The sequence below is a fragment of the Semicossyphus pulcher genome, unplaced genomic scaffold (genome assembly GCF_022749685.1).
Source record: "Semicossyphus pulcher isolate SPU_LCO1_2020_fin unplaced genomic scaffold, fSemPul1.0.p SCAF_14, whole genome shotgun sequence".
Taxonomy (NCBI): Eukaryota; Metazoa; Chordata; class Actinopteri; order Labriformes; family Labridae; genus Semicossyphus; species Semicossyphus pulcher.
The window spans coordinates 15,543,278-15,566,201 of record NW_027211648.1 but is presented as its reverse complement, the minus strand read 5'-3'; the positions used below and the strand labels follow the sequence as shown (position 1 = coordinate 15,566,201).

The following is a 22,924-nucleotide window of genomic DNA, read 5'->3' as shown; positions in this document are numbered from 1 at the left end:
GCTTCCAACTTTACTCTTCCACCCCTTGTCCACCTCTCTCTCTCTCCCTCTCTCCACAAATGACCAGTGGCCAGAGGATATGCCAATCAAGCATCACACACTGCGCCATTGGACACTAAATTTAGGATACTGGGATACTGTTACTCTTAGATATGGCAGGCCTTTCTTAGATATGATTTCATTGCCTTCCTACACAGTAAAATGAATTAATTAAACCCTACAACAAAATAAGTATGCTTAGATTTCCTGCTTATTACTCACCATGAAATTTTCAGAAGCACTCCTTTCCTGGTACACTTTTCTCCTTATCCTTTGAGCCTGAAACAGAAAACAGGAAGTTCCAGGAAACTCCTTCACCCTTGGGATACAGGTTGGCAAAAACCTGGCTTTACCTCAGAAAAGCAAAGTATTTTTTTGGCTGTAGTAGCTTTTGTCTCCTGTAGGGGGCGCGTGTGTCTCATTAAAAAGCAGCTCCTTCAAATCAAGAGAGTTCTTTTGTTTTCTCCAGTTCCTCTCCAGTGGCCTGAATACCAAGAGTCAAGTGACTCAGAGGCTGCAATTTTGACAGCTAAACTTAATCTAATTGGTTGCTTTATTTGTTGTAAATAGGCAGGAGGCAGATGTTTTCCAGAAGTTGCATTTGCTGCCAATTTCTACAGAACATATGGACAGGAAGGGAAGCAGAGACACAGAAATGTTGGCTCGAAGTTAAGAGGTAACGTAAGGAAGAATCCATGAAGGGGGAAAGTAAAGGAATCAAATATGGCAGCCAGCTTCGCCTCTCCCTCTGCGTCCTTTCATAACACGGCAGACAAAGAAAAGTGCTTGTGAGGCACTTCGTAATTCTTTACAGATTACCGGGCCCACTTGAGCGCACAAATGTTCTTCAGCTTTGATTAAGCTCACAGCCAACCTCTCCGTAACCTCATTCCTCAATTTCTTTTCAGCGTACTCAGCTGACCCTTTGTCACTTGACTCAGGAGGGATTATCACGAGGGAAAGGTCCGGCATGTGACTGAGTGGGGTCATGTTAGACGTGTTCAGCGGTAGTTCGAGTGTCAGAGAGGTGAGGGGGTTTCAGCGCCGGGGACCAGGGTTATCTTGAGTTTTTCTCAGAGGACATATGTGATGAGATGTTTGAGGGTTTCTTGCTCCGTTATCTCTCCTTTAGACCTGTCCGAGACCCCCCTCCCAACTTAACCTAACACAGCACCCCGGCCTTCACACCAGGACCAGCTTTGATGTTTGATCTCCAGCTCTTGTTTGCCAAAGAGCTCGAGGGCACTTTTGCAAACGTAACCTAAACCTTCACCCACCAGAGACCTCTCGACCCCCAAACAGAAAGTGGACCATCCACCTCCGTGTCTGTTTTCACTCACTAATGATCACATGAAATTACTTCGGCTGAGGTAATATACTCCAGAGAGTCCACAATGGTGCCCACAGGATGTTAAATTAGATTGTAAAGTGGTTTAATATGAGTTTTCAAGGCTTGGATTCTTGCATTGGCTTTAAACAATGCAACATTTTCCAGCACACAAGAAACTAACTGATTAGGAGAAGTCTGGCTCAAGCAGAAATCTGAGGACGTATTTGAGATCTCTGCAAAATCATGGTTACTAACCATGAAATCTTACCTATATCCAATATGATTGTGAACGTGTTATGATATTTATCTTTATTTGAATCAGAAAATTCAAATAAGGGCGAGCTCTAATTATCAGTCATGTCATGCTACAATGGAAGCGTGATAAGGGCACCGAAACTAAACTAAAGAAATGCTATCTAATTAGGTACTGGTTCCATAAAAGCAACAATCAGGACAATTAAGAGCCATCAAATGGTTGTAAAAGGGATTTAAATGTTACATGAATAGTTTGACGGGAGTCTATTGGTAGAAGATGAATTGTTCTTGAGACCTAGTGGCATTTCCTCATCTTTACTTTTTACCTGAGAGATAACACTGTCTGTTGACTGAGTATTGTAGGACCTTACCTATATGATGCATGGATGAATGAAACTTAGTGAAGAAGTAGATATCCACATTAGTGTCCTACAGGAAAACAAATGTATAGGTTTTATATTAAGGTTAAATGGTATATATGTATGGGTTTTAAATTACAATAACTAAAATGTTGCATTGGTAAAGAATAATGTCATCAGCATATTGATGAATTTTACTAGCGACAATAAATGAAATAGGACCTAGTATGGTGCCCTGTGGAACACCACTGATAAATTGTTAGAATTCAGAAGACAATTTTCCTACATGTACACACTTCAATCTGTGACAATTTAAAAAATGTTTTTAAAATATGTTAATAGAAAGTAATTCTATTGATTGTCATTATGTCATTATTTATATTCCTTTGATAAATCAAACAAAGAGGCTGCACAATGCTGCCTATTTAGTCGAGCAGATGTTACATCAAAGTGGAAGCATGGTTGCACTGTGTTGTTCTGAAACCAGATGGAAAGTGACCTCTTGTGATTTCCTTTAAAATATCATTGTCATGTGCTTTTCACTGATGTGAGCGTTCCTCAAAGTTAATTTGGTTAACTAGTTACATATTTACAATAAAATAGCAGACGGTTTAATGCAATATCACAAATTATCTTAATTTATAATTGAATATGCGTGTGGTGCTAAGTGGTAATTGCAGGTGTTTTGTTGGACCTAGCTTTAGCTTTGCTTTTTTGACTGTTTGCTTCCACAAGAACACAGTAAAAATAGTTTGAGAGTGTTTTATTAGTTTCTGTAGTCGTAAATGTTTCCTTTGATTGTTTGGCCATTGTAACATTTTTTGCACCATGCTTGCAAAGACCAGAAAAGACAATACAAAGCTCTACATGTCAACTGAGTTGAAGAGTGAGTCTGTTGTGAGGGGCATTTAGACCTCTACCTGACACAAAAATATTCCCTTAACATTTCAGTTTCAATCTACTCAGCTCTAGTATCAGGACATCATGAGAAAACTACTGATCATCCGTCACAATCTACACACTGCCCTTTCTCTTCAGTTTATCTCTCCATTCGTCTCTGTCGACCGCTAGCTAAACAACTCTCTCTTCCTACACATGTTTTTCTTTCTCTCCTCAGCTCTCAGTCTCTGTCTACTTCAGTCCGTCTCTCTCAACAAGTTGCTACCACATTCTTTTGTTCGAATCCGCTCGGTGCACCGGCCTTTATTTACAATTGAGTGACACGAGATTAGCCTCAGCATTATGTAGCCTACTTGAAGGCTAATTATTTTTCCTGGTTACAGATCTCAGTCTCTTTCTCCTGTCTCCTTCACAGTTTAATATATGAATAATATTAGTTGTTCTCTTTTCTTGTAGTGTTGTAAACATTCTTAATTATGATGATATACAGTAGATTCCTGGAAACAGCTAGCTGTGTTTTGTTATGTGATAGAGCGATGGTGCGTATAGTGCTGCTATTGAAATGTAAATGCCTGAAAATTACTTTTCTTTTTTTTAAAGTAAAAAATCACTTATACATAAATCATTAAAAAACAGTTGAAGATTTTATTTGTTTAGTTTTCATTGATTTCTGACCTTTTAAAAGATGACATTTCCATTGATTCATTTAATTTAACCAGTTTAAAAATGTATAATTACTCAACTGGTGCTTGATACCCTCATAAGATTTTTCATCAGTTACTAGCTTATCTTAAATGTAGGTAAATGTTGTCGAGGCGAGTTGTTGAGTGTTTGTATATAAATGACTATAATATATGTCTGAGATAGGACCAATAAACGTGATAGCCAAAAGGGAGCCCAATTAATATGAAAGGCCTCTCGCCTCCTTTAACGGCTCTATGTTAATGATCCTCCCATGGCAGCAGCACTTGTGTATGCAGGTACTAATGAACTCTTAATAGTGTTAAACGAAACAGCCTCTGAATGATTCCACTAACTGTTTTATAGCCGTGTGGGCAGAACCCTAATTGGGGACTTGTGGCAGAGAGCTCTCTTCACAGCCCTCCACAGGTTTAACAACCTGCACGAGTGAAGCTGCGCCCCATTGTTACACAGACACAACAGTTTTTGTTGTTTTAAGTTACAATTCAATTTAGTTATTTGATTAATTCTTATTTCCCTGTCATGTCAATTTTAGTGGTGCAATCCACATGGGATTACAAGACTCTACTGTTCCAGACAAATAAACATCTCCTAACACAGTAAAATGCCAAGATAAGACAGTGACAGTGATAAAGGGGTTTCTTACTCAGCTCCCGGGCTTGCATGCATATTTGCATAGCTGTAAAGTTGTTGTCGTGTTTAAATAAATTGGTAAACCTTGTTACATTAAAAGTCCTTAATGCACAAATGTAATTAATTTGACTTTAATTCAGTAACTCAGTGGGGGAGAGGGTGGGGGCTGTGGTGTATTTGTGGTGGAGGATTAACTGTAAAGAAGGAAGTCTTCCTCTGGCTGGGGGCAGTAAGTTGTCCCCCCGCTGAGAAATGGCCGAGGTGTGACGGAGGGGATTCCAGAGCACGCAACAAAAGGCAGGCACTTTGATTTGAACAGCAGTTTTCCTCAACAACACACACACACACACACACGCGCACAGTCCCTGCCCTCAGGTCTCAGCCGGTTGAAAGACGGGGGAAACTCCAGATGCTTCACAGCAGTTGTGGGCCGTGACTTGGAAGGGAAAAAGGGAGCAGTGGAAGAGGACTGGCAGGAGGAGGAGGACACTGATGGAGGGCTGAAGTCATGTATCGAGTGGAACAGTTTAACGGCAGCGGCGCAGGCCCAAATTAATAGTAAGGCTAAAGAGGTTTTGGCCTGAAGGAGAGTTTCAGACAGAGAGGGAGGGCAGCGGCAGCAGCAGACGAGGACGGGCGGGGTGGAAGGAGGTTTAAGAGAATCTGTATGATGGATGGACGGGTGAGGAAGAGAGGTGGGGGGAGAGAGGGGGAGCTTCAAAAGAAAAATGACCCAGACTGCTGCTGTGACTTAGAGGGAGGGAGAACATGTGGGGATCTCATAACCAAAAAAGGGTTTTACTGTCCCACCATGGCGAGGCTCGCCAAACACAGGACATTCAGTGAAGATTTAACACTGAATTGTAAATGAATAACTAATGTTTAAAGGTTGGAACGGAATCAGTGTTTTTTAGTCTGATGCTCCATATTGTGTAAATGAAAAGCTAGCAAAATCCACTTACTACCTCCTCTAAAGCTCACAAATGTACATGGTTTATCTTGTCTTTCTAAACCGTTCAGCATTTATGTGTGACACTATTCCTGATCTAGGAACATGAACCTCTCCTAAAAAAAAGTGTTATCTTTGCACAGAGCCAAGCTAGCTGTTTCCCCATTTGCAGTCTTTACGCTAACCTAAGCTAACTAGCTGTAGCCATGAATCTACTGTAGAGCTACTGCACAGTGCTATGAACCACCTCATGAAACTCTTGGCAAAGAAAATTAGTTTGTTTCTCAAAACTATGTTTTTATAGCTTAATCAAAGTAAACTAAACCAACTAGTCGTCCTAGTATTTGTGCTAAGCTAAGCTAAGTGACGACTCGTTTTAGCTTAATCTTTTCTTTGCAGAAATGAGTGTGTATCAATCTTCTCAATGAACTCTCGGCAAGAAAGCAGTACATTTCTCGGACTATATTTTAGTGCTCAACGTTTAGTATAGTAAATAAATAACTCTGGGTTTCATTTTAAAATCGGTACTCAATCACATTTTCTTATTTCAGTGCTCCATTTTGTGAAAATGATAATTCACTATTGTACATGATTGTGTGTGACACAATAGTGTCTTAATCCAGGGGCTCCTACAAAGGCTCCTTCAGATGCGGCCCACAAATGCATCCTCCTTCGGGTGCATCCTTCGCGGCCCACCGTATCCCAAGACGAATTGCCCGCCAATTCAAACGAGATGGCGGACTTTTTTGCAGCAGAGGAATACACTTTTAAATGTAAAAGTTTTTGGATTCAACTCAATCGGATAGCTCGAGTTACACATGATTAGAAAATACTAAATGACCCTTAAAATAAATTATCTTTAAAATAATAGATTAACTTACTCAACGTTAGTTATGCTAGCTAGCTAGTTAGCTCGCTAGCTACCTGTTGGTAGGCGACAGGAGCGGCCTTTAGTGACATAATGGTAAGAGCTGGAACAGCTGGTGACGCAAACAGGAAATCCTCTGTAGACCAGACCGTCTCATTGCAGTTCGGCTTTAGTGGTCTACGCAGGCTATGAATGACGCATCCTCCGTGGACCACCTCCTTTGAAGGCTGCAGCCCCTGGATTGGGACACGGCTAACATCTTGGTTATTTGCATGTGTTATTTGCACAGAGCCAAGCTAACTGATTCCTCATTTCAAGTCTTTATGCTAACCTAAGCTAATAGTTGCTAAGTGTATACATGAAATTTACTGGAGAGATACTGCATGAGAGCGCTGTAAACCTTCTAGTCAAAAAATGTTTTTTTAATCAAAACTATGCTTTTATCGTTTAACCACATCAAACTAAACCAGCTAGCTGTTTTCAGTATTTGTGCTAAGCTAAGCTGATAAATGACTCGTTGTAGCTTCATCTTTTCTCTGCAGAAACGAGTAACATCAACCTACTTATAAAACAAGAAAGCAGGGTACCTCTCAAACTATTCCTTTAATAAATAAAATGTTGATTTAAATGCTAGACTTTTTATACAGTGAAAAAAAAAAACTATGCAGTGGGTCCAAAGAGAAGTCACTAGATACAAAACTGAGCTATTACACCTTTCAAGATGCCTCTGTGGCTTTAGTGGTGGGCATAAACCTTTTGACTGGGGTTAACTTCAGGGCTTTTAAAACATGATCCAGCCACACCCCCCCCAACACAGACAGGCAGAAATGAAAACCTCTCCTCACACACACCTACTTGCTCCCTCCTTCAGGGCCTGTTAAAGCCATTATGGCTCTAAAAGAGATCGTATCGGCTCCAGGCAGACAGACAAATAGTTAGTTAGACAGTTAGATATACAGACAGCACCCTGCACACATAGAAGCCTCTGTGCTCGGGACAGGACGGCTAAATGTCTGGCTACTCTTCAGAGGCTCTCAGGTGTGACCGGCCGGCCTCCTGTGTACCGCAGCCAAGACGGCAGACAGGCACAGAGGTGTTCTGTGAGCCCGGAGTCGAGTGAATATCTGCTCTATCTCTCCCGTCACAGGCCGCGTACGCTCCTGTGAGCGGCTCAAACACAAGCCAGATCTTCTTTCCTGCAGAACTATGCAGGCTTTCACTGAGTTAATGCATATTTTTAGGCTGAGCCAAGGTCAAACAGTTTGCCAAAGACCTGCCTGACACGTTATTTCTCCCAGCAGCTGCGGTTTCGTACACTTGATGACTAACTTTGCATTCGAATCAAAGACTTTAGCCAGACCACAAATGCAGAGCAGCAGGATTTTAAGAGAGGACGGTTGGTTCTTGGAAACACGTCTTTCTCGCACTGCTACATTGGTGCAGACTGAACCCCACGGAAGAGGCCCTAACGTCCTCCTCCCTACACACATATGCACACAACTCTTCCCTAAAATTGCTGATGGCTTGTTTTCATGAACATGTATTATTTCCAGATGGAGGTCATGAATAAAAACCCGACGGAAACCAGTCGGGTGAAACTGGAAACTTAAAAAAACAGAATGGAGGGGTACGGAGCTGAGTACAAAAAAAACAATCTCTCTCCTCCCCCGCTCCTTCCCTGAACCTTTAGAAAAGACCAACTTGTCAATTACACGGTTAAAAACAGAGAAACAGTCTACCTCACAGGAACATGTGGACAGCAATACCACATGATCTTTTAAATGTTTCACCACCGTGCACATAGGAAAACATCCCTAAACAAAAAGTGACTTTCATAAGAAAACAAACAGAATAAGCTCGGAGCAGCTCTGCCTTCAGACCTCCACACATTTTCCCAGCTAAATAAACAAAGTCTGGGGGAAGAAAGGGAATACTTTCAGACTCAACTGAGAATACAAAAACTCTGCCGTGAAGACCTCCTCTGGAACAACCGCAGAGCGCTGATTCACCATCACGCTGGAATACAAAGAAAGAGGCATTGTTGTGCTGTGAATGTACAAAAAAAAATTTAACTGAACCCATCACTGCTTAACATTTGTGATGTGTTTCAAAACATTTGAGCCTTAAATAACACGAGCAATCTCTGGACGAAGCCAGAACATCCATTAGCTCTGTCAAAGGGAGTGCCGAGACAAACCAGTGAGACGCCAGACATTTTCTTCTCCGAGCTGAAGTGGAGGAAGATGAACCGCAGCTGTGAGTTCCAATAAATTAAAGCTCATCATTGGAGGAAATCCAAGGGGAAAGTGCTGTGTATCATCAGTGTGAAGGCCTTATTTGTGAATAAACAGTTTAAAAGTTATGTTGTGTGACATGTTTACTGGGTCTGTGTTTACTTTTCAGTCTGCTAGCTTCTTTTGCTGCTTTTCCAAAATTCTTTAGCTATGACGGTTGAGTTCTTATACTTGCATCTGTTTACTGGGAAAACTTAGCAAAGCAATATAAAGGAATGGTTAGACATTTCTTATTAGCTTTCTTAACAAGTTAGATGAAAAGTCTAACTCACATCTGTATAGTAAAGCTGAAGCTATCACCAGCTGCTAGTTAGCTTAGTACAGCATAATGACTGGAAACCGCAGAAAACGGCTAGCCTGGCTCTCTTCAAAGCACACAAAGGTAACCTACTAGCTGCTAGCACATCTAAAGTAGCCTACACATATTAACATGCTACGTCCTGTTTTATTAATTCTTACAAAAAACAAACTGTGTGTGACAATTCATCATGATACAGGTTATTTGTGACATTTTCCCTTGGCTAGGATTAGTAACTTCCTTCTAAAACAGTGTTAGCATGCACAGCACCGAGCTAGCTGTTTCCCTCTTTCCAGCATTTATGTTAAATTAAAGGGCCAGTTCTCCTATTTTCAACCTCAGTCTTGTCATGCTATTATGGGGAGCTAACGCCATTATGGTAGGAAAAAACTACAATTTCGCTCTGTGCCTTTGGAGGACGCTATCTGCTTCTCCAAAAACGCATCATCAGGCAGAGGCCAGGGAGCTTGCGAAACCAAACTTCCTCATTCTAGGACGCCCGCCTCTGATGTCATGTCTCGTTCAAAATCTTCAGGTTGACTGCAGACCCGGAGATTTTTTAGACGATCCACCAGTTTATATTTGTCGTATTTCGGATTCGCTCTGAGCCATTGAATGTAGCGATCAAAGTCCTTGACTGGAAATCGGTAGTCTTTCACTCCAGTGTCTCTTGCTGGGCCGTTCCTTTCAGAGGGAGGGGCGCAATGCACGCTGGGTGTTGTAGGAATGAAGAATGGGCGAAACTACAAGCTGTTTGTAAGACTTTCTCCACAGCTATGGTGCCAAATTCAAATATTATTGCTTCTATCGATTACAGAGAACACCGGCTTTGACTGACAGTGGCTTTTTCCAGGGGCGAATTGCTCCTATAAGCTAACAAGCTGCTAGCTAAAACAACAAATTTCCTGTAGAGCTACCGCATGAGAGTGCTATATGCAATGTCATCTAACTCTTGGCAAAGAAGTAGCATGTTCCTCTAAACTATGCTTCAACAATGTAAACTAAACCAACAAGCTGTTTGTCCAGTCTTTTTGCTAAGATAAGTTAAGCTAATAGCCTGCTCTCTGTAGCTTAATCTTTACTGTTTAGACAAGGGAGAAGTCTATCTCTCTCTTGGGAATGTCTTGGTATTTCTCAAAGTATTCCTTTAACAAATATAAATATTGATTTTTGTGCTCAACTTTCTGCAGTTCTTTCTTCAGTTCAGTTTATTTACTGTAGCACAGATAAAACACGCACTCCTGTTGGGGATTATTGCTCCACCAAACAACCAGTCCTTCTCGTCAGTCCTGCTGTGTTAGTCGAGTGAGTCAGTTTGGTTTTATCTAACCTGACTAAGACTTCTTATCTCCATAATCAGACTCTAATCAGGCAGCTTTGTCCAGACAACAAGGGGCCAACATGAGGGGAAGAGGACCCTGAGGCCTCCCTGGTGTCTCAGCCATAAAAGTGTAATTTGTGGACAGGACATGCCCTTTCAAGTCAGAGGCAGTGGTATGGCTGAATGGGAATGAAAGATTTAAAAGATATACCAAGTTTTTTGTTTTGTTTTGTTTTGACTTTCGTTTCTTTCGAGTCCTTGTTTGTGTTTTTTTCCCCAACAAAAAAATGTTTTTGCGTTATATTGTTTTCTTGATAAGATGTTGAGTAAATTTTAACATCCTTGCATATTTATATCAGGAATATTAAGATATTTATCTCATTATTACCCAAAGTCAGGCATCAAGGCTGGTTTCTTCTTAACAGCAGCAGGATATATGTGAAGAGTGGGGGATGACATGTTTCAAAAGTCTCTGGCTCATATCAGGACTGGTATTTAGTCTGCTCTTTCTCCCCCACCAGAGACTCTGCGGCTGCTACAAGTCCTGACTTTACAAATCCTTCAGCCTGCCACCCTGCAGTCCTGCCCTTATCTCAACCTCACCCCTCTCCTCCTGGCAGGCACAGATGGCAAGCCCATTCGTGTGCAAACCACAGATTGAGCTCTGATTGTCCTCATAACTGCCTTTGTCTTACAGTAATGCCCCCTCTCTCACCATGAGAAAGGGCCAGTAAGTAAGCTCATTTACATGTATTAATTAAGGCTCATAATGAGCTCAGCATGACAGGGCATTTGAATGCATTCCTCTGGTATTGTGCAAACTCTGCGGAGCTCCGTAGGTTTGCAGTCTCACCCTTTCAGATGGGATTCGGATAGTAGGTGTGGGGGCACGCGAGCAGATAAAGGACTTAAAACACACACAAAACCAGGTCAGTATACACATGCAAGCTCCACCTCCCCCGCTGACACACACACAAAGTGCTAATGAGAAACAAACAGGCTGTTATGCTGAGACTTAATTCAATAAAAATGCAAGTAACACCAGAGAGTAGAAACAACACATTTATATCATTACAAACTGTAAAACTGTACAACAACAATAAGTGAAGTATAAAAAAACACTGAAGTGAATAATTTTTCATTGAAAATAAAAGTTTCACCCACAAGGTGCATGTAAGCTATACTGCACAATCATGTAAGAACAATTACATCTCATTCCATCACATAAATATTTATGAATAAGCACTATGAGCTACAAAAGTGTGTAAGAAGACACTGCTCGGGAATGGTTTGAATCATCTTTGCTGGTTGATGTGTAAATGCTTACATGGTTGTTGCCATCTTGTACCACAGCCCAGCTAAGCCAGGGAAGCATGAAAAAACAGCCGCAACCTCAGCGCACGAACATCAAAGTGTATTTGTATAAGAGCTTGTTTTCTTTTCTCGTCCCCGGGCTTCAAATGCTGAGCTGCAGCGGCTGTTCTTATTACCTCTTTGGCTTAAAAATCCTACTACAGGGACCCGGCCTCACAGGGAAAGCCAACACACATGGCAAATAAAGGCAAGGTAGAAAAAAAACATGTCGAGGGCACAAGCCGCCCCCCAACCACCTCCCCTGCCTCCTTAATTGTACCTGAAGGGAAATCCCTTTAAATAGCAGTTGGCAGAGGCAGTGAGCTGGCAGGCAGATCAAACAGTCACTGAGCAGAAGCCCTATAAATACATCACATTCACTCGCCTCACTTCAAACGCCTCCTCCTCAGCCCGGCCTCTACGCTCCTCCCGAAAATCCACAAAAGCGGGCTGCGTTCAACATGTTCATGAGGAGGACATAGCTCCTCTTAAGCGCAACATTTTGCTTTGCTTCACATCACCGACTGTGTGTTAACCCTGATTCCCCGAACTGGAAAGTTCAATTTGTTCCTTGCCGTCACACCGTGGAAGGTTCAGGGGCTTTGGTTTTCTTCACGTACACCTCTGACGTCCCATCAGGCACCAGATGACTGAAGCTGCTCCTGAAAGAGGCCAGGAGGCGACCTGTGAAAAAAAAAAGGAAAAATAGCCACGTCAAACATCTGGAGCATCAATAAAGTAACATGTTGGGACCTGAATTTATAATAACTGTATACATTCCAACATGTAAAAGCTTCATCTAAAGATTAAAGCAGTAGCGGCCGAGTGTGTTTACTCAACAGTCCTTGTCATGTGACAGATGTGATTTATTGGGTAATTACAGGCGCTTATTACAGAGCATTTCCAGTATTTGTGCATGAGGTCGATTTGATTTATAGGATGGGGTTTTAATCAGACTACAGAGAGATGGAAATAAAAATAAAAGGTTCAAAAAGGTTCATGTTCATAAGTGGCTTCACTAACCCGTCCATGTCTTCTGCCCCGTCAGGGTGAAGCTGTTGCACTGAGAATGGGAGTTACAGATGTAGGCGGCCTCTCGGGCGCTGTGGACCGACAGCACGCAGCCCTGCTGGCTGTAGCTCGGCCAGCAGCGGTACTCCGCGTTCCCAGAGGTGCCCATTCCTCGCATCACGGTGTAATCTAACAAGAGAGAAGAGATGAGTTTAATGATCCCCTGAGTGAAAATACAGGATACTGTGCAACATCGACAGAGGAGAATACATAACAGACAGAAGAAGGTTTATATCTAGCAACTCCAGAAGACAGTGAGCTGCATACAGGAAATACTTGGCAAAGACAGTCCTGAAATGTTCCTAAACTTTTATATTTAACCACCAAACTTTGTTCACAAGATAGAACATAAACCTTTGGATGTACTTTTCAGTTTTACTGGCAGCTTTTAGGACAAATATGGCTGCAACTTCTAGATATCCATTATGCCTAATACTTTTTTACAGTAATGTCCTCATCATATCTTCACCGGGCTTAAGAAGACATCTTAAAATTCCTCTTTTGGTCCAATCATCAGTCCAAAACATGAAGATATTTATTTATATATTCACATGAGTGAAAGAAAATCAGCAGCAAATCGTCACAACAGAGAAGCTGGAAACGACTTCAAACTTTAAGCAAAACAGTTGCAGAGTAATTAAATAATCAACCAGAGAGAAACTACATCTTATTTGTTTAACATGTTAATTAACCCAGAACCTTCTGCTTTCATTATGGTCTCTGTAAAAAGAAAACAATCTCCATTTGACACCATTTCTCTACTCTTCCCTCACAAACTGCTGCTCTGCACTGAGACTCACTTCTCCCTTCTCCTCCCTCCTGCCCAACATTTGCGTTACATTCATCATTACAGCTCTTTCAGTCAGACGTCTTGTGGATCTGGTCCTAAATCATCTGCTACACATTAGCAGGAGCCATGAGAAAGAAGCATGCACACATGTGGCCTACACACACACATACACACACACACACACACACACACACACACAGAGAGAAAAGGACAAAAGCCCGTCTGTGGGTCCGTACGGAGGAGGCACACTGTTACAAACTGTTAACCTTCCTGAATGGCAGGAGCTGGTGTGTGTGTGTGTGTGTGTGCGCGGGGGGTATTGTTAGGAGGAAAAAGACACGAGGATCTGCCTTCTGGTTCGAAGAAAAGGGAACAAGGAGAAGGAGTGTTTCGAGGATCCTTCTCAGGGGAGAGAAAAAAAAAATGAGGTCTGTCGGGGAGCGAGGCCTCAGCTGTTGAGGAGACAGGGATATATGAATATAAGCTCTGTGTGCTTAACATGAGGGATGTAAAGCAGCCTTTATTTCATGCCAATGTAAAGAATGTCAAACATATTAATGACCGTGCTCTAAACCTTAAGGGATTTACTCATTTTAACCAGATTCTCGCCTCTTCCATCAAAATAAAATGATCTCAACGGTGGAAAAGTTACATCCACATTACCAATGAAAATCCATCTGTCAGCAATTTCAAATTAAGATTTAGGACCTGATGAGTGTTTTTCTCTCTCTCTCACACACACACACACGCACACACACTCCCGTCATTACACAGTGTTCCTATTTTAACATTTGGTTTCTTTTATGAAGTTTATTTGTGTCTTTGGCTGCACACTTGTTTTTTTCTTCTCAGTGGGAAGTTAATGAGTCCACATGTTTTTAACACACAATCTTTGATTTATTGTTTCATTCCTTTGGTTTGTTTTATTATTTAAAGTAACAGTTCTGCATTTATTTTTTCTCTCGTCTTTCTGCTCTCTTTTCCAGAGTTAGACCAGCACCAATGTCTTGTATGTAAGCTATGGTGCATTCAAATGGGGTCGTGTTTATCGCCTTCAAGAGGACATAAATACGCCCCCTTGTAATCAGATATTTTTGTTGCAACTAGTTTGAAGGAGGCCATGGAAGTTTATTTCCAAGGGGAAGGGTAGGTTAACAGGCTGTTTATTTTTTTGCTCAAATTTAATCAAAGATTTAAATAGACTCATCTTTTTCCTCTGTCATACTGCATTTGCATTTCCTGCATTATGTTACCTACTAGCGAGTCTCTTTAGCGTCTCTGTTGCTGCTGCCTAGCTGCTTTGTTCCCAAAACTAAAGCACTTGAACGCCACGCATATTGTGTACTTTCACTGTGGTAACCATGAGCTTACAAGTTCCATGTTAAGGCAGCATTAATATGAAGCTAACACCAGAAGCTTGTTAGCTTCAAGAGAAACAGCTAGCTTTCCTACCTGTACCGCTTCTCATTAATATGTAGTATTCGTTTGTGTATGCGTAGACGAGACTTCGTTATTTAACAGTGGTTGTGTGCCTGGGTCAGTAATTTAATTTTAAAACAGTGTTACCTTTAAAGAGGGTTACACTCTCTGTTTCCAGTCTGTAGCCTTTGCTAGGTGAGGCTAACTGGCTGCTGCAGCAGTACGCTGCATTTACCAGACAGATGCTTTAACTCTTAGTTTGGGGAAAATCTTATTTATTTTCTTGCTAAGCTTTAAATATGTGAAAAACTTAGCTAAGGTAACCTGTTAGAAGTGTAAAAATATCAATTTGCAGTTTTATGGGGGCTCTTTGCTGGACTGTATTTTGGCTAGTAGCACAAACTTCTAAAACACTTGTCGTCAACCAGCAAAGACTTTAAACAAAATCTATAAAATGACGAGATAAAGTTCTGATTTTATATTTAAAAGTGCTTTAAATTACATTTTTAAACCTTTGGATAAAAAGTGAGACGAGCTATTTCCCCTAGTTTCCAGATCTTATGACAAGTTATGCTAAGTAACAGCTAGCTGTAGCCTTATATTCGATAAACAGAAACTATAAGTAGTACTGAAGAAAGTGAATATGTGGATTTGCCAGTGTGTCAAAATAAAAAGTAAAGTGTTCTAAATTAAGCTAAACTAACCTAAACAAAATTAAAAGTTAGCAGGCTTTTCCTTCATCTAAAAAGTTGCCGTGTTGAAATGATACACACACATATTTTCGGTCTTATCACACACACTCAGCAGCAGCAGCAGCAGCAGCAGCAGCAGGGTTGACTCATGGCACCTCCTTGTTAAGCTAAAACATTCCCTGCTGGTGTCAGCCCCAGCGCCCAGGCCTCTTTACCCTGAATCTGTGATTAAATTCACAAAGCGCTGCTATATAAACAGTCCAGCATCTGGGGGACGGAAAATCTCACCACAGGAACGCAGCCAGTCATACTGTTATTAATATTTCATAGAGCTGAGAGGAGCGGCGAGGGGGGGGCGCAGTGGACTGAGTTAAGAGAAGAAAAGTGAAAGACTGTAGTGTTTATACTGAAAGAATACTAAAGTGGGATGAAAAGTTTCCAGAAATATTCTCTTTATGAGTATTAGGAAAGGTAAAAGTATGTAAGGTGAGTTTTTTTAATACAGCAAACAAAAGTTGGAGAAGTTTGAATAAAATCCGGGACATGGCGGCCCTGAAAGGTAAAATAAGCAAACAGAACATTTCCCATGTCAAGAATAAGTCGATGTAAGCCTTGCACTGTGCTCTCTGAGCCAGAGACATGCCGGATTAATCCCACTTTGTTGGTCTTGTCCTCTCATTCCAGCTGCCTAATAAACCTGTCAAAACAGCCTGAGCGGGAACAACACCCCCCTTAATTTTTTTTAAAGATACAAAATGAAAACAGAGCTGAAGACTGAGTTCACTCTAACAGGGGGATCAGAAAAGGGTGAGCATACTCTGCGAGGGGAAAAAAAGGAGAGAAGGGGTCCACAAGAGGGTCCACTGTACTTTATAAAAAGCAGCATTCATTCCTCGTACCTCTGATTATTGATGGAGGCAGGTTGTCCAGGTGCAGGCCAGACTTGTAGAGGAGGAGGATGTGTTCAAAGGCTTCCAGCGTTTGATTGATGTCAGCTTTCAGCTCCCCTGGACACACGCAATACATTTAATCATGTAACAGATGTAACTGACTACAGACAGAAAATCATACTGATCCAATACGGATGATTTGTTTTGTTGTCTAATCCAGTTGTTTGATCTCGACAGATTACAAATTGTATCCATTACTTTGTTTCATGTCATCGTGTTGAGCTCAGTGAAAAGAAACACTTAGACCGAGGCATGTCATCACACGACTGAAATAACGGAATAATCATTTGCTTGCTGATTTTAACAGTCGGCGTCCTGTCATGTCAAGGCGTCCTCACCTGTGGAGTTCATGATGTGGTCTACCAGGTGTGTGAGCCCGGGCGGGGCCTGGTGAGGCAGCAGGTAGGTGAAAAAATACCTGGGGCCAAGCAAAGACAACTCATTCAGAAAAGACAGACAAGCCCCGTCACATAGTTCCCACAGAACATGACTTGTCTCACTCTGGTGTTAAAACAAACAGGCCATAAAGCTGTCAGAAACGTGAACAGAAAAGACTTCTTTTCCACTGAAACTACCAATTTAATCATCACACCTCCTCCATCACATTTCCAGCTGTATGTCTTAACTATCAACAACATTTAAGGTGTCACTTCGGCCTGTATTTAAGCAATCATCCATTCAACTGCAGCTCCATCCATCCATCACACATCTATCACGCAGTAAAACTGTCGCTTTTCTAACCTGTAGGCGTTGTAAATGTTCCTCTTCTCGCTCAGGCCCTCACACACTCCGCGGGCCGAGCACGGCAGAGTGAAGTTTCTGTGCGGAAACTGGAGGGTGCAGTCCGCGTCCGTGCGACAGGAGGTCTCCTCGGCGCTGGCGTCGTCCAGGTCTGTGAGCTTCAGAGAGCCCGAGACGGTGACGAACTGCCGCGGCTGGAAGTCCAGCAGACCCACGGAGCCCAGAGGAGACTGGGAGAGGAAGTGGAGGAGGCGGACCAGGTCCAGACACACCTGGAAGAGATCAGATGTGAAGACGCCTGATCAGATGGGCTGAATACTGAGAATCATACTGTCCTTGTAACTCCAAAACCTTGGATCATTATCATTTATGGTGACCACTACTTTCTTGATTAAAGGGCCAGTTCACCAATTTTCTACCTCAGTCCCATCATGCTATTATGGGGAGCTAATGCTATTATGGTCGGAAAAAAATGCAATTTGCCTTTGGAGGACATTATCCGCTTCTCCAATGGGCCCTGGAAAACCTCCGGAGGCCAGGGAGCTTGCTAAACTACACTTCCTCAATCTCTGATGTCATGTCTCGTTCCAAATCGTCAGGTTTGAAATGTAGACCCGAAGATTTTTTAGACGATCCACCGGTAAATTCTCGGTATTTCAGATTGTTTTCGGAGCATTGCCTGCAGCGATCAATGTCCTTGATTGGAAAACAGTAGTGTTTCACTCCAGCCTCTCTCTCTGGGCCGTTCCTTTCAGAGGGAGTGGCACAATGCACGCTGGGTGTTGTAGGAATGTAGAATGGGCGAAACCACGAGCTGTTTGTACAACTTTCTCCACAGCTTCAAATATTATTGCTTCTATCGATTACAGAGAACACCACCTTTGACTGGGAGTGGATTTTTCCAGGGGCGAACTGCTCCTTTAATCAGGTGGCTGTACATTGAATAGTAAATCATTCATTTTCTATCATTAACGACAAAGAAAACCAGCAAAAATATAACTTAAAACCAAGTTGTTCTGGTGATTGATGAATCAGTCGAACCAGTTATTATTTCAGCCCCAGATTAAATTACTTTTAACTCATCAGAAAAGAAGTAAAAGCATTAATTAAAAATGAAAACAGATGTTAGCTGCTGTCATAACATGGTTCATTCAAACTTCTGCAACTGTTTTTCATACAAAAAAACCTGAAGAAAAATGTAGGAAAAACCAATAAAAGTCCAGCTAAAAGCTGTTTTCCTGTAAAGGAAACACATTTGACATTGTAATTAAGTTTAATTATGCAGCTTAAACTAGTAAAACATAAAAAAAACAACTCTTATCTGCTTTTAAGACGTTTCACCAACCACATTTACAAACTATTTCCTGAGTCTGCTTTCATAGTCCTTCTTAAGTCCCAAAACAGAGAGAGAAAATAAGCAGGCTACTAAAGTCAAATAAAGGCATTAGCCGCGCACTGACAGAGCATGAAATGATCCTGTCACACTAACATACAAACATAGCTGCAGTGTTAGGTAATGCTCGGGTCTCTTGGACGTCACTCGGTGGGATCGAAGCACTGTAATAACAGGGCCGGGTGAAACCGAACACCCCCTGGATTACTGTAGCCTGCGCAGATGCAGCGTCGCTGAAAGGGGGCCGAGCGGCTCGAGGGGGGATTATGAACGCCTATTTGGGTGATGCAGCAAAATGAGACGATACTTGCTAGACTGGGATGTTACTTTGGCTAATCCAGAAACAAAGCGGGCATGCTCTGGATATTTTTTTTCTTTTCCAGCCATTCTTTCCGTCTCTTTCAGACACATCCATGCGTGACGACACACACGCACACACATGCACACTCACACTTGGATCACTGGAGTGTAAATTCAGCCTGTGTTGGCTCCAACTGTGAGCATACCTGTGATGGGGGTTGACTGAATCTCTGTGTGTGTGTGTGTGTGTGTGTGTGTGTGTGTGTGTGTGTGTGTGTGTGTCTGAGGGATGAGATGACATTCCTAGCCTGCAGTGGATTAACTCCAGGACCCATCTTTGTCCTGCCCCGGCCTGATCAACTACACCGAGGGACAGATGTCGGACCTTCAGGAGTTTCAAATGTCCGCCTCCCCTCATCTTTCAACCTTCATCTCTCACACACACACTTCACGCAACGTGTGTGTAAGGAGAATTTCAACCTCCCACTGTGAATTTTAGAGGAGAGACTAAATGTACTGACAGTTTCGAGTGGATAATAGAGCGCATACCCTGAATCTGTCCTCCCAGGGACTCTGCAGCAGCTGGATCATCTGCAGAGGAGTCCCCTGCTCCAGAATGACTGTGACTCTTCCTCCCTCTCCTCCTCCTCCTCCTCCTCTTGTGTCTCCTGCACAGTGACCTTTAAGCTGTAGAGAGGAGAAAATGTGGTTAGTCACAGCATTTTAACTCTGCAGAAGTGAGAGTAAGCAACAGGCTAACAGTAAACCCAGAGGACATTATGTTCTGCTAAGCTTCCTATCTGCAGCTCAGACGATAAATCACATTAGCCTACGGGGGAATTCGTTCTATACACTTTGAAAAATTAATCGATCCGGCTGTCGTACGCACCGCTGTCACACGACTGCAGGACAGGAGAATCAAACTAATGCGTTTAGTTCAAACTAGGTCTAAATTGGGCAGTAATGGGTTGAGTGAATTGAGCCTGGGGTTTCAGATGTAACCAGGGATAGTGAGGAGGACAGAGGCACATTGTCTGCTCTCCCCAAACTGGACCCAAAGGTCAGGAGAGGGTCAGTGAATTTAATTTAATTACATGGGAAGGTCCTGCAGAGCCAAAGAGGCCTTTTTTTTTATCCAGCTCCAGTGTGTCGCAGACAAAGGAAAATGTGAGCAGTGGTACATGGATTATGGAAAATCCGAATAATATTCAAGCAGATTCAGAAGTGAGCCGTGGCATTTAATTCTCTAATAAAACACAGTCTATAATTTGATGTGGCATTTTGACAGTCACAGTAACTTTTTATAGTGTAAAAAGTCTTAAACATGTGCACATAAAGAGGGAATATTTTACCTTTATGACGTTTGGATGCTGCAGCCGCTGCAAAAGGACTATTTCTTTCTTCAGCTTGTAAGAAACGAGCTCGCGGCAGCCTTGAGGGTCTCCAAAATCCTCCACACATTTCCCCATGTCGATCCCCTGCTCATTGACCAGCTTTAACGCCACGGGCTGACCTCCTGCGAGATTCACTTTGACAACCAGCTTGGTGTATCCTGACCCGAGGACCTCCACCGCCTGCATGTCCACCAGAGAAGCACAATCCATTTCATCCATGTGCGCTTTTCTGGACCCAAGTGAGATCTCATTCCACAGACTGTAATCCAAAGAGGAGTCAAGCGGAGCCATATCACGTCCGTTTTCACTTTTATCATCTTCATGAGGTAAAAGTAGCGGGATTATTTCTTTGCGCCTCTCGTTGACTTGGTAAATCAACGCCCCGCGGAGCGACGCAAACTCGTCACCAGCAACAGTTGCGTTGGAAAAGTGGGATACCCTCGCTCCAAACTGCTGCACGCTGCTGATCAGGAGTGACACCAAGATAGAAAGGACCACGAAAGCCAGGAGGGCAGCCGCGCGTAAAGAGTTGCCCATCCCGGGCATTTTTACTCTCGTGGCACGGCTACTATTCCTGCAGCTGGAGAGGCGCACACACAAACACACACACACGGCCGCAGGGCAGGCTGGGACGACCGCTCCACTCCAAGTGAAAGGAGAAGTGATCAAGCTCCTTGTTTCCACCTCCTTGGGAACTCCCTCTAGAGGTGTGTCCTGTCCACTCGTAACTTTACACCCGCAGAACAACCTCGCAGGAGAGCTCGCGACCTCATGTTGTCACTCAACCCGCGTGTTAAAGCGCGTTCTGCAGCTGATTTCACAACTGCAATCAGCCTTTAGAGGATAAATAGAGCGGCTGAGTGATTATAATGCATGTTTTATTTAACACGACCACACAGAAAAAGAATTTTTAAAGATTTTTAACTTGAAAAAGATAGAAAATTAGCATTAGCTAATATTAAATCATCGACATAAAGAATTAAAATACTTTAAGACCTTTTTTCCGCCTTATCGTCATTTTATATGACGAAAAACACCGTTTTTTAACCACAAAAAAGTCCTAAATATTTTGTTTTTTGTGTTTATTTTAGTTCAAAGAAATTAGCTAATGATACTGTTCTACTTTTTTTTTTTTTTTTTACATAAACCGTCAAGTTGTGTTTTATTATTATATTATTTATTTAGTATAGAATATTTTAGAGACAAAAGAAGGGAATTCACCTTCGCAGTCTGTCCACCAGGTGGCAGCAAACCCCCTCTTCCCTCATGAACAATCACCCACAGCAATGTATTCATCTCCTTTAAGAAGCATTTTACAGAAGCACATTACTCTACTCTTTTTTCCACACAGTCTGTTATGCTGCACTTCCTGCTGCATCTGTATTTATCTGCCTGTGTTCTGTTGTTTCACAGCTCTTTAGGCGGCACTGTAGCTGTAATGAAGCGTTTCCCTCCCCATCACTGTTCACCGAGCACAGATCTGCCACAGGAAATTACCACAGCTGTCACCTCAGCACCAGCCAGAAGCCAACCTCTCATTATGTGTGGCTCTGGTATCCAGTGCGTATCTGCCAGGCTCTGTATACGTGTGTATTTGGGTGTTTTTTTCTTCTGTGTATGTGTGAGTGTGCGGTAAGGCAAGCAGCTAAACAGTGTTGGTTAATCAGTGTCTGAAGTCAACAAGTCATTATCCCTGTCGGCTGCAACACAGGCTGTTCACAAAACCCCAGGCCAACCAGCCACACGGCACGGCTCGGTCGATTCTGCAGCACAGAAACACTCTTAAGTTGAGGAGGAACATAAAAAAAAGCTCAAAGGTTTAACATTCAGCAGCTTCCTTTGAACATTAAGTATAAAGCATTAATACCTTACTGTACTTCTCTCATCTAACAGCTCTGAATCAGTCAGCCGAGACACTTAATTGACCCAATTTATTATGTATGAACCGGTTTGGAGCATCATGACTCATTGAAGCACTAATAGAAACAAATTATGCTGCATTATCGAGATGAAAATAAAGATACCCCCCTCCTCCACTGTCTCTGCGTCTCTTTTAAAATCATGAAACGGGCTTTGATCTCCTGCAGAGCTCTCTCACACCCTCCTCATCCTGGTCTCTGCCTTCCCACCAATAAATCATTTCCTTTTTTCATCCATAAAGCCGGCCCCTCACACACAAGAGACCAGCGCCATGATTCATATTTATAACCAGAGCCAGACCAGCGGCCGCCTCATTAGCAGCGAGTCACAGAGGTCTGCTGTGTCACAGTTTCTGCTTTGATTTGAGCCGCTCGGCTTTGGCTGCCTCTAACCTCTCTTATTAAGAGGTGGCCCAAAGTCCTGTTAGGTTTTCTTTCTGGTGTCTTCGAACAATTTCCTAACCCACTAAAATTAAGTGTGCCCAAGTTTATTATTGGGAAACAGTGCGGCTCTGTTTTTGGCCACTACAAATTCAAACGGATAATATTTGTGAAGTATGAATACTTAAAAATCTCTTTAGGTTCAGCAAAATACATTTAATTAAGGGGATATTGAAATACTAGATTTAATTTTTGCCCCTCTATATTTACTGCATGCCACTACATATCAGAAAGAGCAGTGTGCTTACCTCACGATGTAAGGTACGGTGGCCCTGAAAGACAAAACAGAAAGACATTTCAGAAAAAACAACAACTTTCCTCAAATAAAACAACAGATTAAAACCTTTTGTTTGTGATTGGAGAGATCAAAGTCCCTCGCTGTTTTATTCCTGCAGTTCAGGAGGTTGCAGGTTCACAACAGCAATTTGAGGGGCATAGTGTTTACGTTAGCGCCATCTTGTGATTGGATGACCACAGGAGGCGTCTAATCCTTTTTCTGATCTTAAATGTTGT

General features: G+C 42.3%; 1 protein-coding gene across 1 annotated transcript; it reads right to left on the bottom strand.

Annotated features, from left to right (window-relative positions):
- Window positions 1-11,039: 11,039 nt before the first annotated feature.
- On the bottom strand, window positions 11,040-20,694 carry pkdccb (protein kinase domain containing, cytoplasmic b). Its single transcript, XM_069661893.1, has 7 exons — window positions 20,010-20,694; window positions 19,207-19,344; window positions 16,965-17,236; window positions 16,562-16,641; window positions 16,173-16,280; window positions 12,325-12,501; window positions 11,040-11,985 (listed from the first exon to the last, which is right to left on the bottom strand). Exons 1-7 carry the CDS (start codon window positions 20,595-20,597, stop codon window positions 11,879-11,881), a joined length of 1,470 nt encoding a protein of 489 aa, XP_069517994.1. The 5' UTR covers window positions 20,598-20,694; the 3' UTR covers window positions 11,040-11,878.
- Window positions 20,695-22,924: the final 2,230 nt, after the last annotated feature.